Here is a 16896-nt window from a genome sequence, read left to right as displayed (position 1 = left end):
CAATCAATCCTCCCTCCTTTTGTTTGCAAGTGAATTTATGTCTTCACGTCATAACTCATTACTCCTTTAATTTATTATTATTATTATTATTATTATTATTATTATTATTTCAATAAAAAAATAAAAACGAAAGCTTGTCGAGTAAGCAAAAGACCGACACGTGTAGGTTATGAATCCGACGGATAATATGATGCCATGTCAGATGCTAGGTGAAGTATTGCCGTCAGATACCGTAGTGGCAACTAACGGTGAGGATGCAAGTACACGTGGAAAGAAAAGTCATCTGACCCGTCCATCAGGACTTGAGTAGGCTTCGTGGAGAGTGAAATACCGAAAAGATGATATATAAATATAGAGACAGAGACAGAGATAGAGATAGAGAGATAGTGTGTGTGTGAGAGAGAGAAAAAAGAAAAAAAAATAAAAACTAGTGAGAGAGAGAAACAAGGAGGCAGAAGAGATCTGAGAGAGAGTGAATCATCTCATCATCCTCAAATCATCTCATATCATCATCTTAATAATCAATCTCTCTCTAGAAATATCATTTTTTATTAGGTTATCGTTTGAGTTGTTTGGTAATTGGTAACAGGTGATTAATTAATTGTATTGAATTATGTTAGAAGGAAGCTTGTGATGATTAAAAGACACAGAGTAGTAGTAGATCTGACGTTAAATGGATAGAAATAGAGAAGCAAGACGAGCTAACGCTAACACCATGGCGGCTCCTCCCAACGGTCTTTCGTCGTCTAGACGGAGACACCGGAGCTCCAGTTTACGTGACTCACCAGGTCGGTTTAATTCAGACTCAGGTCTGTTTAATTAATTGATTAATTAATTAATCAATTAATAATAATAATTGTTAATTTTTTTATATAGATGAAGACGGTGGGATGGAGGTACAAGAGGCGAGTAGATTACGAGACAGAGGTCTGGTTAATAAAAAGGATCGAGATCGAGATCGAGACCGTGAACGTGAACGGGATCGAGAACGGAGTCGGATTAAACGGAGGAGAGAGAATCGGATGATGAGTCATCATGACGGAGATGATTCTTCGTCGGAGAGTGTGAATGATGAAGAAGAAGATGAAGACGATGCCGCCGGAAATGGTGGTGGTTTAAGGATGTTACCTCCGCCGCCGTCGGCGAGTAATCATCATAGTCATAATATTAATAACAATAGTAATAATAATTCGTATTCTCAACATCATCTTCACCGGAAAAGCTTTCCGTCTTCTGGTGGTAATAGTAATAGTAATAATAAAGTGTTTAGAGGTTCTGGTCCTCCGGCGGCGGCGGCGGTAGCTCATCCGCCGGCGTGGAAGGCCGCCGATGAGATGATTGGTGTATCGGTTCCCCGGAAAGCTCGGTCCGGTAGGAATAATATAAATTTCTATTAATTTTTTAACTTTAAAGTTAAAGTTTTAATCTTTTTGTGTTTTGATTTGAATTTCAGCATCTACAAAGAGGTCTCATGAATGGACATCAGGTGTGATAGGCGGAACCGGAACCGGATCCGGGACCGAATCAATTCACCGGCAGTCATCAACATCACCAGCACCCGAACCGCCTTTATCGCCTTCATCATCTAATGTTTCAGTTCGGAAAAAGATGGTTTGTGTAATTGTGTTTTTTGTTTATTTATTTACAAGAACATAATACACAGCTTTCATGTGCAAATATTATCTTTTTCCTGACAGAAAGCTATTATCTTTTACTTTACAGAAAGCTAATGGAAGTTCAAAACCAAGACCACCAAAATCATTATCCAAGTCATCATCTTCAAACCCTGAAGAGCTTGAGATTGAGATAGCAGAGGTGTTATATGGTCTCATGACTCAATCACAAGCTGCTCCATCTAAGAAGGATAATCCATTAAATGATTCAACTGCAACTGCAAATGCAAAGTTTGAGTCTAATAAATCCAGTAGTGAGACTAAGTCAACGTCCTTGTCAACAGTTGGTAGGTTGAGAAGTTAAATTTGTGCATCTATGGTTTTTCTTGTTTTTTGCATCTATAATCATTAAAGTTTTGATTTTTAATGATTTTAACAGCACCAAAGAGGAAGAGACCACGGCAAGTGTCAGAGAATCCGTTTAGTGTACGAAACAGTCCGGTTTCGTCTTCTATGAAGGCCGAAACCGATCTTCAGCATCATCAGTCTCCGAAAACCGATATCTCTTCGCCTTATTTGAAAAACTGTAGCCCTGCTTCTGCTGTTGCTGCTGAAAATGGTACATTCGGTTTCACCACTTTGCCATCATCAGAGCCGCAGCCACAGCCACAGCAGCCGTTGGCGGCGGAGCCAGTAGAGGAGGCGAAATTTGGGGTGGGTGTGGTGTTGACTAAAGAAGAGGCTGAGAAGGATTCTCCGACTGTAGGGTTGAATGATGGAAATAATATCAATAATAATAATGAAACGTTGATAACGACAGCTGCATCGACGAAAACGACTGATCTGTGAGTAAATTTTGCCATTTATGGATCTTATGTCTTAATTGTTGTGTTTGGTGTATTTAATTGACAGATCTTTTAACTAAAATCTTGGTTTTTGATCATCTGTTGAATGTTTTGTTTTCTTTTTTTTTTGCAGGAAAGTAGCTGCTATTCAGGAGACTGAAAATAAGAAAGAAGAGAAATTTGAGATAGATCTGATGGTGAGACACATAACAAGTTCTGATCTTTTTTTGATTTCTGTGTGATGTTCTTATGGGATTCTTCTTAATTGTTTCAATTTTAGGCTCCACCTCCTCAACAAAGAACATCTGATGGTGATATTGAATTTTCTAATCACAAGCAGGTGATCATCTTTTCTTACTTCTTAACTTGTCATCTGTTTGTTTAATCTGGTTAAAAAGCTTAAATCTTGAACCTTTTTTTTAAAGAATTTACCGGAACCGAGCAAAACCAAGGAAGAACAGAAGCTCGTGAGTGGCAAAGAGGAGACAATACTGTCAAAAACTGGGAGTGTTCAGGAAACTGGAGAATCATCAAATCAAGCAATGAATGAAGAAAGAAAATTAGATCTTCGTCTAGATTTTGAAAAACCGAATAAGGATAGTGGTAACAGCAACAGATCACTGCATCAAGCTCTTAAACATCAACAGTTATCAACAAAATCTGAAACCCACTCAGAAAAGACAGGTAATTTACTGCCAAATCTTTCACTTTTATCATCCATCTACTCTCAAAAGTGATCTGGATTTTAAGCTGTTTCATTTTGAATTCACAGCTCAACCGAGTTCTTTACCAATACCTATGCCAGTAGCCAACTGGCCTCCAATGGGGTAAGCTCATAACTTTTTTATTTTCTCATTAACGTGTTAAAAAACGAGTCTTGATTATGAAACGATTAGCAGGTATGTGGCACCTTTGCAGGGAGTTATATCTATGGATGGTAACACAATGTCTTCAGCTCCGGTTCAGGTATTATTTTTGTCTTAAATCGTTCACGTTCTTTTGTTCTCTCGGTGTATTTTGTTATTTTCTAATGGTTAATTAACAATCTTTACAGCCATTATTTACGCATCCAAGGCCAAAAAGATGTGCCACACATTGCTACATTGCAAGGAATATTCATTATCTTCAACAAATTATGAAGATCAACCCGTTTTGGCCACCAGCATCTGCATCTGCTGCACCTATGTTTGGTTCCAAACCTTCAATTGAGCTACAGTCACACATCCCACAGTCAATGCAAGACAAAAGTCAACAAGTTGGCATCTTTCCTGGTCAAACCACTGTAAAAGACACCAAGTCTTCTCAAACCACAAGCGTTCCAGACCCCACCCACAGAAAGCAACAGGTTTTGCTTCAACAAGCAATGCCTCCAGTCACTCCCAATAATATTCTTGTAAGTTAATCCGTTTTTACTTTCTTGAAGTGTGTATGGAAATTTTGATCTGATTTGTTTTCGTGTTGAATTTTCAGCACGGACCCGCTTTCATCTTTCCGTTTAACCAGCAACAGGCGGCGGTGGCAGCCGCCTCTGTACGACCTGGTACTTCTAAGCTTAATACAAGCACAGCAACGGGTGCTTCAGCTTCTGCCAATACAGCCACTGTGAACTCTTCAACCACACCAGCAGCTGTCCCTGCATTGAGCTTCAATTACCCAAACATGAGTTCCAATGACACTCAGTACTTAGCAATTGTGCAGAACCACCCGTACGCGTTCCCAATGCCTGCTGCAGTTGGGGCCCCACCAAATTACCGAGGCAACCACCCTCATCCTCAAGCCATGCCATTGTTCAACGGATCGTTTTATTCTTCACAAATGATTCACCCGTCGCAAATTCCTCAACCGCCCCAACCGGCTCCACCGCCAACTCAGGTCCAACAAACCCACCAGAACAGTAGCGGTTCCACTTCGTCTTCACAGAAACATTTGCAAGCTCAGCAGAGGCAGCAAGGAAGTGGTGCTGGGGCTCTTGGTGGCACCGCCAATGGCAGCGGCAGCGGTGTTGGTTTGCATAGCGGTTGTCCTGCCGCCCATAAAAGCCGGTCACAGCAAATGAACCCGCCAACACAAGCACGGCATCTTGAAAACGAGGTGACTGGCGGTGAGGACAGTCCTTCAACCGCCGATAGTCGGGTTTCACGGGGGGCAACGAGTACGATCGGTGTTTATGGTCATAACTTTGCCATGCCGGTTCATACTCAAAACTTTGCTTTGATGACTCCTCAATCTGCAAGTGCCAGCTCAGGAGACAAGAAACCACAACAGGTGTTGAAACGAGTTGGTGCTGAGTCATCACCGCTGCAACCGCCTCAAACATTTGCTATGTCTTTTGCTCCAATGAATGGTGCCCAAAACCATGCCATGTTCCAAAGCTTGCCAGAATCAGTAAGACAAGGTTACCACCATATGATGACATCAGCTGCTGCGTCAGCATCAGCTCATCATTCTGAAGCAAAGAAGGATTTCAGAATAACCGACGAAGCTTCAAGAACAACAGGTCACGAATCTTCCAATCCTGATGATGACCGAAAGCTGCCTGCAAAATCCGGGCAGTCGATTGCATTTTCAAGACCCGACCTTGTGACGGACACACCTGGCTCTTCAGCAGCTATTTCTGCAAATTCTCTGAACCTCGGGTCAAACAGCCGATCAACCCGGTCTCCAATATCAACCTCTGCTGCTCAATCTTCTCATCATTTTCATGCTCAGATTCAGCAGCAACAAGTTCTCCAGCTTCAAAAACATCATCAGCAGAGTCAAAACCAGAACATGAATGCTAGAAGTAAAACCTTGAACCCTAACCAGCCGCCATCAGGTAATGGGACCGGGAGTCCATACCCGGATCATCTAATGACTTCATCTTCTTCAATGGCTGGCAAATTTCCAAACTCACTATCATCTTTCCCGCTTCAAACCAGCACCACCAACAGCAGCACGGTTCAATCTCCTCAGTGGCGGAACTCAGTCAGGGGTCCCACTACATCTTCAACCACCACATCATCCCTCAAAAGCCTCCATCACACCCAACAACAACAGCCAAGTCGGTCCCAGGTTTCACACACCCAGATCTCATTCGGTGCGAGCCAGAAACTGCAACCGACACCATCATCACAAATGCAGCAGCAGCAACAGAATCAAAACCCGAATAGTAATAATAGTGCTTCACCTCCAATGTTAGTTGGTTCTCCTACAACTTCTTCATTATCTTCACAACCGCCAAAAAACACGCAAATGTCTTCACCTTCGATTCTTGGTAACCCGCACAACTCAAATGTTAATAAAACTCAACAGCAACAACAACATCAGCTGCACAAACAACTACAACAGCAGCAGCAACAGCAGCGAGCTTATGCGCAGATGATGTTTACGCATCCTAACATGCAAGTCCAACTGCCTCCGGGTCAACAGCATTCAGTCGGGTCAACACCAGCATCGGGATATTATCTTCCAAGAAAGCAGCAGCAGCAGCAGTCAGTTTCTTCAACCGCCATGCTGTCACTTTCGCCGCCTGTGGCACAGTCTTCAATGCCTGCTGGCTTTCCGTATGTTCATAATGCGCCACCTCCTGCTGCGGTTCAGGTTAAACCTGCAGAGCAAAAACAACCCGCAGGTGAGTAGATGAAAACATTTTGAAATTCGTTACTTTTCGCAGACATTATATTTATAAAAAAGTTTGAGCAGGAAATGACAATTTGCGTACGTGGCAGCCTGAAAAGTAAGCAGTTACAGGTGGCATAGCTGTGGTGGCATGAAGGTTCCGGTTCGGTCTGGGAAGAAAACGAGTTTTGGATCGAAGTTTTGTCCGGTGATCACCGGAGTTATGGCAAGCGGACTGGTGGCTGCGGCCATGGTGATTTTTTGAAGGGGCTTTTTGGCTTAATGGATAAAGAAGTTTGGTGCTTCTTTGTGCTTAGACTTTAGACCTTTTTATGGGGGGGTTTCTTTTTGGTGAATTTTCTCCCTTTGAAAGATGGAGAGTTTAAAACTCTTATATCTTCTTGGACATATATTATATAAAAAGACTAATGGGATGGGATGTTTTTTTGTATATGCAAGCATATATATGTATATGTATATGTCAGGCAGATAAAAAGAGTGAACCCCTTATGATTTTATTTATTTAATCTTTTGGCTAATCTTTCATTGTTGAATCTAGTGGTTGATATTGATGTATTGATGCATATACGAGTTTTCCATCTTTTATCTTAGATGTGGACTTTTGCGGTTGCTTATTATCTTTCAACAACTAAGTTTTTTGGTGTGTTGTGAGGTATAGATATTGACATATGTGTACTGTATGGGGACATTATGGTGATTTGTTTTTCCCTTCTCAAACCAAACTTTGTCAGCAGGTGATATATTTAGCTGATATGGTTATGTTTACCCTATAAAAGTAAAGCATGAAGCATTTGATATGTTGGAAGTGTGTCAAAACCAGGGCTTGCTTGAATATATCCAATGTCTTGGCTTAGGCTGTGTGTAATGGGGCGTGAGATTGGGCGAAGAGGGGCGAAAACACCGCCCCCCGGCGTTACGTGGGCGAAAAGGGGCGGGGGCGGGGTTCTTTTTATCGCCGATGGGGTTTTAATAATAATATTATTATATTAATTTGACCGTTGTAACGGTCTAATAAAAAAAAATAAAATTTAAACAATATATATATATATATATATATATATATATATATATATATATATATATATATAACATACACCTTCTCCATTTCATACACAATTCATACCCAAATTCTTCAAAAAATTTAGCAAAATGAATCCCACAAACAACCCGAACCAACCGACACTCGTGGAATTCGCTGCTACCATGAGAGAAATCGTCAAAAAACAAAAAAAGTGTGTCGAGGAACTTAACGAGGCCATGAGAGAAACGACAAACAACACGAAAAGATTGCCCAAATGTTGGAATTGCGGGAAGAATACAAATCCCTCAAAGCAGCTGGGTTATATGAGGAGGCCGCATTATTGCAACGACAACGAATGGAAAAAATGCGCGAATATTATGGATATTAGTATTTTATTTAGTTATGTTTTTTAATATTTTGAGTTATGTATTTTTTTTAATTTTAATGCATTATTAGTTGTGTTTTTTAATTTTTTTGTATTTCTTTTTAATTTTAATGCATTTTTATTTAATTATTTAAATAAATTGGTTTTTATTTGTTTAGTTTATTATAAAAAGAAAATAATAAAAAAAGAAACTGTAGGCCCAACTTGTAGCCCCTACACCATTACACCCCCAAAAACAAATTTCCACTCCATGTTAACTGGGCGCCACGTGTCACAATTCGCCCCAATTGTAGCCCCTCCACTACACATAGCCTTAGGGGCTGTTTGTTTATATATGTGATTCATTCAGACTCCAGACTGTTTGGTTTCAAGCAAAAAAACATCTGAATGGTTAAAATTAGGTCTGAATCATTCAGACTTATTGTTGTTGCTGAAGTTGTTGCTGAATGAGACAGATGTTCATTCAGATCTGACTCATTCAGATCTGAATGAATCAAACAACTCTAATTAGTTATTGATTCGAAAAGCTTAAAGAACACACCCACAAGACTTGCAGGCATTACATCACATCTTTGTGTTTAGTATATAATAAAATGCTTGGATATAATTTTAACAATCCAATTAACGAGTTACTTGTCATCCAGCACAATCGTCCAAGGTAACTCTTAGGACACTGGATTTACAGTACTAGTTGCAATGAAGGTTGCCCACATATTCACAACGCCTTCCTATATAGATTTTTCAACATCTAACGCAGAATGCAATCACATAAACCGCGAGTTTATACGCGTTATGGGGGTGAGTTGCGAGTGGTCTAGTAATAAAGATGTAAAAGCGGCGAGAGCTCCAGGTGCCTATTTCATAGATGTTAAAACTGGTTTTTATTATTTGAAAAATGAATGGCTGCCAAAGTTGACACACTCGATAATGATGTATAAATGCATCGATATTATTAAATGTAACGATGTTTTGTGTAAGAGTAACGTAACATTATTGTTTTATGACTTATTTTCACATATGCTAAAAAAGATCCAGGTATAAAAACGAAGTTTATTAGAAATTAAATATTTATTTTCTTAAATAGAAAACAAAACGTATAAATATAACCATTTTATATCAAAGAAAATATCTTTAGAAATGCTTTGCTGAAATTTTTGACATGTTAAAGAAGTCCTACCCCACCCCCCACCGTCTCTTTTGAGTTGGAAAATAATTGAGAAAATGGGCCAAGATTTGTCTTATTTGGTGGGGCTACTTTATTGATGCATTGTATAAAGTCATCTGAAACAATAATAAGGCTACTTCTCTTTTTATTTTAAAATTAATTATCTTTTTATCTTCCCACAGGTATCTTATTATATACCTTTTTCCCACTAAAGCAATATATTATGCTCAACATCTTATACATTTCATATATTTAATAACTTTAACGATCATTTTATCTATTATTTTTATATATTCAATATTAACTTTATTATTTATTATAGGTAACTTTATGATTACATACATTTAAATCGGTTATTACACATATGTAAAGTTGTGAACTTGTTATTTACCAAAATGACGTAACCGTTTTATATATATTATACTTAAAATGATATATTATTATTATGATTTCCCCCGACAATTTTAAAGTATGAAAAGCACGTCATGCTCTAGGTGTATACACTAGTTTAAAAAAAATATGTGTGGGGGATATAATATTATATTATTATATTAGCTGCCCAGCATGAAAATTGAAAAGAAAGAGGTGGGGCGTGTTTGTTGAAGGATATGAGAAATGATTGTTAATGTTATCACACGTGGACCCTGTTGGTTGAGTTAAAACCACCCTTATCCTTTTTCCACGTATCTCTTTCTCTTGTCTGTCTTCACTTCAAACACTTGACTTGGTCCCTCTGCACGTGCTCGGATTCTAATCACATATATTATTATAACAAAAATAAATAATTGTTTGTTAATGTTTTTTCTTTAATTTGTTTTACATAAAGTTCTATCTCGTCTATGATTGAGTTCAGCACGTTCACTTCATAAGGACAAGTTAGTAGATGGATTTTCGATGTGCTCACAGGTACTAATAATCAGAAGAGGGTTTATTGGTCTATGAAGAATCAATAGATTCTTCAATTTTTGGATGTTACTAATTATTCATGGGTTCGATGCCATTGTTAAGTACAAAGGGTGGCAGCTATTTCTTTAGCAAGAAGCTGGTCTCAGATTTGTTAAAGAACATAAAACATCTGGAATTAGCAGCGGATTAATCGATCGGATAATTAGTGGTGTGCATAGACAATCTCGAAAGATTGGACCTAATGCAAAGGAAAGATTGGAGTGGGATGATGAAGGCCGAAGAAGTAAGCACTGACTACCTAAGGGTTTTGGACATTTCACTTCCATATGGATGATTATGACTTATGTGAAACTTATACCAATGCCATCGATCGAATCTACAAAACAAAAACGACGTTAGTCTTGCCACATGGAGGAAAATCTCAATGTGACCCTCCATCGGTGTGAGAATAATTATTAGTTTATCACTGGAAACAAATATGCTAAGTGAGAATGTTGAAACAGTGGATGACCTAATTCATATACCAGGTATTGTTACATATCATTGGCAAATAAGGGATTCCTCCTTATGTTATAACTTATAACTGTTTTAGCTTAATTATTCAGTACTATGATTGGTAATCACTTAAGCATGCATTCCACACCTTTGGCCACCTATGCGAAAGTCATGGGTGGATCCTTTGTACGTAGCTAGTATGAATTCTCTTGATCCAATGTGGGTTGTAACTGGCCCTGGCAAGATTGATTTGATACCGTATATCTTGATTCTTGAAGCATTGTTAATGGTAACAAAAGACATAGAAGAGTTCTTCCAAGTTTGATGAACCGATAGCTGCTAGAGCTTCACAAACAAGGAGTTCCTAGTTGCTCCCTTTTCTTATGACTACATTAAAAATGTAGTTTCGTATTATGGTAATGACAAGGTCCAGGATCAGCTGCTTCACTTTTAATGAAACACTCTAATGGGTAACTTAAGTTTTACAAATTTTAATGCAGAAGGAAACAATCCCAGTTTAAAGTTCCTCATACATAAAGTAAGTTCGATCAAGACATTTTACCATAAACTTACTTCGGATATCCTTTACATCATAATAATATGTGGTTATTCGATTTAAACTAGGTAATTCATAATAACTTAAACCCATTACATGAAAGGTTTACTAAACAAAGCTAGCGTATGTTTTACAAAAGACAATTTTTATTCAAAACGACATTTAAACTTTTTGAGACCTTGAAATGATCCTTGAAGTACTCCTCTGGTAGCTACTTTAAACCAACACATTACGACGGGACACGATGGGAATTCAAGCAGTATCGGTTTGGTTTGTTACGAACTGTAAAAAATGTTTTGTGATAAAATTTGAAAATTTGATGGTCAGAATATAAAAACAAAAGTTTTGAAGTTGAGTTTTGTTAGTTTGGACTTTGATGCCAAAAATATAAAAGACAAAATTAAGTATGATATACAGTCAACGTATAATAGACAAATTTTTAAGTTAGCTTTTATAAATTTTGTGACCACGGTATAAACCAGCAAAACTAAATTTGATAGTAAAAAATATAAAAACAAAGTTTTCAGAATGGTTTTATAAAACTAAATCACAAAAGAGAACAAAATGTATAAAACCAAAAACCATGGCGCAACAAATAAGAAACAATAAAAGTTTGTGATAAAAGTTAAAAGTAAACTTCACAACTTACCGTTTAATACATAATAAATAAATTTATATAGTATATAGGTTTTAGAAGTTTTACGGGATTATACCTAAAATATACATATTCATTTATCCGATTTTAGAAGTTTTACGGTTTGGTATTATATTATACTTAAAATATACATATTTATTCATCCAAGCCAAGCTTACTTTCATTTTCCTTTTGTCTTTTGGTAATCCACTAATTCAGCGAATCTTTAGTTTTATATTTATAACTTCCTTGAGTAATAAAACTATATAAAATATACATCATTACTAAATATACTTGTAAAGCTCAACAAGTAATCTTGTTTTTTTAACAAACTAACATATATGTCAAATGCCACCCGTTAAGCAATAATCAAGTACCTGACGAGTATGAGACACCGGTAAGATTAAGAATGAAAATAAAATTATCGATACGTATCACCAACGCATGTCATTGTGAATTTGTCCTCTCTAATAAAACCAACACATCCACTCCTTATCAACCAATATTGCATTGCACTTACGTTTACCATTTGGTTATGTGTGCTATTAAACAAATTTTGTAAAAAGATTAAAAAATAGGAAAAACCAAGGCTATTTTGTTGGTTGTGTTTTGATTATTTTATTATTATTTATGATAATATTATTATTTATAATTTATCTCTTCCGTTGAATGCAAAAAAGAGAAGAATTTTATAGTATTATATAAATGATCACGCGTAAAATAATATTTGTCCATTTCTTTCCGATGCAAGTGGGCCCCACTTGAAGACATACAAAGATTTCCTTATCATCTTTATGCATTATCGGCTTTACATGTCGGCTTTTTCACGTTTGCTCCGTCATCAGAAGAGAAGCTTACCAGTACTATCTCGGTTCTTTACACACACTAATGTACTTTACTTTTTACATTAACGTAAGACAAACTTGGTACATACAATGCAGAACCGAATTTTTAGTAGAGAATTTGGAGACACCCATAAATACATAAATACTTGTATTGTTTACTTTAACTGAAGAGATAGGTCCCGCAAAGCCCAGTTGGACCCGCAAGACACACCTTGAAGAGGTACGTCTGCGCAAAGACTAACTGGCCCCGCAGGACCCACCATGCTCAGAGAGAAGACCTTACACGCAGTAAGCCAGCTGTTCCCGCAGGAAAGCCTCCCTTGGTATAGTACCCTGCCTGTTCCCGTAGCTATGGGTACAAGCCAAGAAGGAAGGCTACCCGCACTAACGGCAAGGCTACACGCATAAGGCACTAACTCTTATACTTCAGCAATGTCACCTGAAGGAATGAGCAAGGCGGGAATATTCCCGCCCAAAAGAGCCAGTCCGTACGCTTCTGGAAGATGTTTTGTACTATACCTGCCAAGGTATGGACAAAATAGACAAGATCTGACCAAACAGCACATGAACCAATCATAGGGTGACAGCTCACCGACAATAGTACGAGGAGGAGCACGCTCTAGTACAAAACGTCACTATCAGCCGCTGCCTACCCACCAACTCCCATCGTGGCACGTACATAGCCCGTAGTTGGTGGAAAATGAATAGTATACAGCCGGCCATGTCACTATCAGCCGCTGCCTACCCACCAACTCCCATCGTGGCACGTACATAGCCCGTAGTTGGTGGAAAAGGAATATTATACAGCTGGCCGTACCTGCTTGGAAACCTACCTTCGGCTATAAATACTCCAACACCTTGGAACGGTATCATTATCTTATCTTCTCTAGCTATTTCTCTTATTATACACTGATATTCAGAGCAACCTAGTCTGATTCTCAAGCCGGAGGGTGGTCACAAGGAGGAACCCCCCCTTCTCAGTGACGAGCTCACGGTGTCTGTTTTGCAGGTTAAGAATAACCATCTTTGCCGGACCCAACCCTCGTGGGAAACATCTACTTAAACCCTAAGATTATCCATAATCTGCCAGGGTCATCTATTAGGCGGAAGGGATAACACGCACTCATCAAACCGGAACCTTAGATGAACGCCACTCACCAAAAGCGTCACAGAGATATTTGCCACCGAGAAACTCCCATGGCCAAAAGCTTCAATGATCTGACAACGCCATAACGCTGATCAGAGCAAATCCTGTGACTTCCACGGGACAAAGGGCCACACCACTGAGGAGTGTACATCTTTGAAGGATATTGTCGAAACATTCGTCAAAGATGGAAAACTTACACACCTTGTGGCATCAATCAAGAATGGAGGGAGAAATGATAATCGGTACATGGGCAACGGACGAAAGCCCGTCGACATCAGCATCCACATGGTTCATGGTAACGTCAGAGGAAGAAAACGGCGGATGACAGAACCATGTGCGTGGAAGGAAGCTGAAGTGCGCTTCTCGCGAGTGCCAGGAAGGCCCCACAAAGAAGGCCCTATAGTCATCAAAAGCCAGCTGGGGCACTGCATCACTTCCCGCACTCTTGCTGATAACGGCGCTTCGTCAACGGTCATGTACAGGCAGTTCTTCGACAAGCTAGACGACGAAGACAAAGAACGCCTGGAAACGGTCTACGCCTCGATGGAAGGGTTCGATGGTACCACAAACACCCCCCTAGGTATCCTATCTTTCCCCGTCACTCTCACGGACGGGAAATACTCCCGCACAGAAGACGTGGACTTCGTCGTAATGAGGAAGCCACACCATACATACGACATTCTCTTCGGGAGAGACGAGATGGCAAGATTCAATGCCGTGGTGTCTTCAGTGCACGGCATGATGGGGTGGCCAACAGCTGAGGGTGTAGCGATGATCACCGGTATTCCCCAGGTATGCATCGCATCTGTCTCATCTAAACCCAAACCAAAGATGACTAAACCAACCATTATCGAACCAGAAGAATGGGCCTTCAATGACAAATACCCTGACCAGGCTGTTACCATTGGCCCAACAATAACCGACCCCACACGCACCTTACTCAAACGCTTACTGCAGAAAAACGCTGACATCTTTGCGTGGACACCAGCTGACATGACTGGTGTACCTCGAAGTAAGGTAGAGCATAAGCTCAAGTGTGACCCGGCTTTTACGCCGGTCATACAAAAGCGTCGAGTAATGGGAGCGGAACAGGCTAACGCGTGTAGAACCCAAGTCAAGGAACTCCTTGACGCATGCATCGTACGCGTTAGTAAATATCAAACATGGGTTGCAAATCCCGTCATGGTACCGAAATCTAACAAACAATGGCGCATGTGCATAGATTTTAAAGACCTAAACAAAGCATGCCCCAAAGATTGTTACCCGTTACCCGAAATTGACCTTAAGGTAGATTCGTTAGCACCGTTTCGCCTTAAATGCTTCCTTGATGCGTATAAGGGATACCATCAAATCCACATGGCCGTTGACGATCAGGACAAAACCGCATTTCGGACGCCCGATGGCACGTTTTGTTATCAAATGATGCCATTCGGACTTAAGAATGCCAGGTCCACATACCAACGCCTGATGGACAAAGAGTTTCATGCCCAAATTGGGAGGAACTTGGAAGTTTACATGGATGACCTAGTCATCAAAAGCCTTGAGCCAGAAGCGATGTTGAAAGACATCGAGGAAACTTTCAACACGCTCAGAAAGATAAACATGAAGCTCAACCCGAGCAAGTGTTCTTTTGGAATGGAAGAAGGGAAGTTCTTAGGAGTCATCGTTACCAAAGATGGCTTTAGAGCGAACCCTGAAAAGGTCGAAGCCATTATCAAAATGGAATCACCTACTACCATCAAACAAGCTCAGACACTGAATGGACGACTAGTCGCACTTAACCGCTTTTTGGCGAATCATGCGGATAGGTCGTTCCCATTCGTGTCAACATTGAGAAATTGTTTAAAGAAAATGCACTTCCGCTGGAAACCAGAAGCGGAAGCAGCTTTTCAAGAGATCCGGTCACGCTTGATCGAAATCCCAACGCTCACAGCACCAGAAGAGCAACCTGGGCAGTCCTGCTAGTAGAACGAAAAGGCATCCAGATGCCCATCTACTATGTTAGTCGCGTCTTAACAGACGTAGAAACCCGGTACTCCACTTTGGAAAAATTAGTCTTAGCGCTCGTACAGGCTTCACGCAGGCTAAGATGGTATTTCCAAGGTCACCCAATCACCATTTTCACCAACTTCAAACTTGCAAACGTTCTAGGCAAACCCGAGTTGTCAGGACGCCTAGCCAAATGGGCAATAGAATTGGGAGAATACGCGATAAAGTACAAGCCAAGACCAGCCATAAAAGGCCAGGTCTTGGCCGACTTTATTGCAGAAGTCCCCGCTTCGCGGGAAAAAACGAGGCTTCGAACCAAGAATGCCCAGGAAAGCTGGCCCCGGTCTGGGAAGGGCCATATATTATCAAAGAAGTTTTGGGAAAGGGCGCATACCGGCTCGAAAGGCTCGATGGCACCCCCATCCCAAGAACATGGAATGGAGCTCAATTACGCAAATGTTACATGTAGATCAATTCCAAACTTGTAAAAAAAGGCCTAGAGCCACTTCTAATGGAAATGATTCTCCTTTATCACATTGTGTTGATAGCCTTACCTTTATACATATGAACTTTCCAGACTGATATGCCGGTATTCACCGCATAAATAAGTGTGGAAAGAAGTAAGTCGTTGCGTGTGGAAGGCGGCAAAACCCGCATAAACATAAAAACGGTAAAAATTTATAAGGAAAAGATGAGGAAAACCTTCACGCATGTCAGATATAGGTAAAGTTTGGCCATCCTACTAAGTGAAAGTGATGGTCTTACCCGCACAATCATGATGGAGGAAGCAAAACTTGAACTTATTATCTACCACGTTGACAGGTTAACTTATCCTAAACACTTAGAAAATTGCTAAGTTAAACTAAAATATGTATAAGCACAACATATAAGGTTTACAAGGCAAGGCATTAAAACATTTATATTCCATAAAAATTCAAACATTACAAGAATGGCTGGGTATCTACCCGCCTACAAATATATAAATCTATCCTAATGATGGGAAGGGATCTCAAGGTTCAAACTTCATGACCACTCCCTCCAAACCCACTTGAACCCGCACCATCAGTTGGCTGTGGCGGTTCAAGGAAAGCCTTGAGAATAGTTAGCCCATCATCAGCAGCAGCAATCTCGTTCACCTTCTCCACCACCGGATGCGGGAAGGCAGCATACTGGTTCACTGCTTGGTCGTAAGCAGCTTCAGTGTCCACGTCATAAAGAGGGAAGTTGGAAGGCGGGATGCCCTTCTCAACAAACCCCAGACCAAGCAGGAAACCAGCCTTTTCCCCATCCTCATGAGAAGCGTTGAGGGCTGCGCTCATAGCATCGTCATATGATGTGTTCGTGAAAATCCGATGCACAACCTACAAAATAAAAATATATGTATCAAAAACTTTTTTAAATATGAAGAAAAGCGTAAAGAAATTACGGAATTACGCATACCTGCGAAAACGCTTCTCGTATAAGCCATTCCTTGGTGATCAGAGCTTCCTGGAGGGCATCTTGAGCTTGATCACGGGCGCGTTCGGCTTCATTTTTGTTAAGTTTGGCAAGCAAAACATCCTTAGCAGCAGCCTCTTCAACGCACTTCAATTTACGCTCAGTACGGTCAAGCATACCCTTCTGGTCCAAGAGCTCTTGTAGTTTCTTGGCATCTTCTAAGGCCAAAGCATCATCATC

At 40.0% G+C, this 16896-nt stretch overlaps 1 protein-coding gene across 2 annotated transcripts; it reads left to right on the top strand.

Moving 5' to 3' along the window:
- The first annotated feature begins 634 nt into the window (after positions 1–634).
- Positions 635–6812, top strand: LOC143634058 (protein TIME FOR COFFEE-like). Of its 2 annotated transcripts, none has more exons than XM_077102245.1 (13): positions 635–788; positions 877–1371; positions 1454–1611; positions 1723–1960; positions 2053–2458; positions 2592–2655; positions 2739–2798; positions 2884–3142; positions 3231–3285; positions 3358–3424; positions 3513–3851; positions 3929–6068; positions 6166–6812. In XM_077102245.1, the coding sequence occupies exons 1-13, from the start codon at positions 674–676 to the stop codon at positions 6168–6170; spliced, it is 4401 nt and encodes a 1466-aa protein (XP_076958360.1). In that variant the 5' UTR covers positions 635–673; the 3' UTR covers positions 6171–6812. The 2 variants fall into 2 exon arrangements, with proteins under 2 accessions (XP_076958360.1, XP_076958355.1); XM_077102240.1 differs by having other exon boundaries at positions 6140–6811.
- Positions 6813–16896: the final 10084 nt, after the last annotated feature.

The sequence above is a fragment of the Bidens hawaiensis genome, unplaced genomic scaffold (assembly GCF_021521415.1).
Source record: "Bidens hawaiensis isolate Kalapana, Puna unplaced genomic scaffold, B.hawaiensis_p1.1 tig00000512_1, whole genome shotgun sequence".
In the NCBI taxonomy this organism is placed as follows: Eukaryota; Viridiplantae; Streptophyta; class Magnoliopsida; order Asterales; family Asteraceae; genus Bidens; species Bidens hawaiensis.
This window is presented reverse-complemented; position numbering and strand designations above follow the sequence as displayed.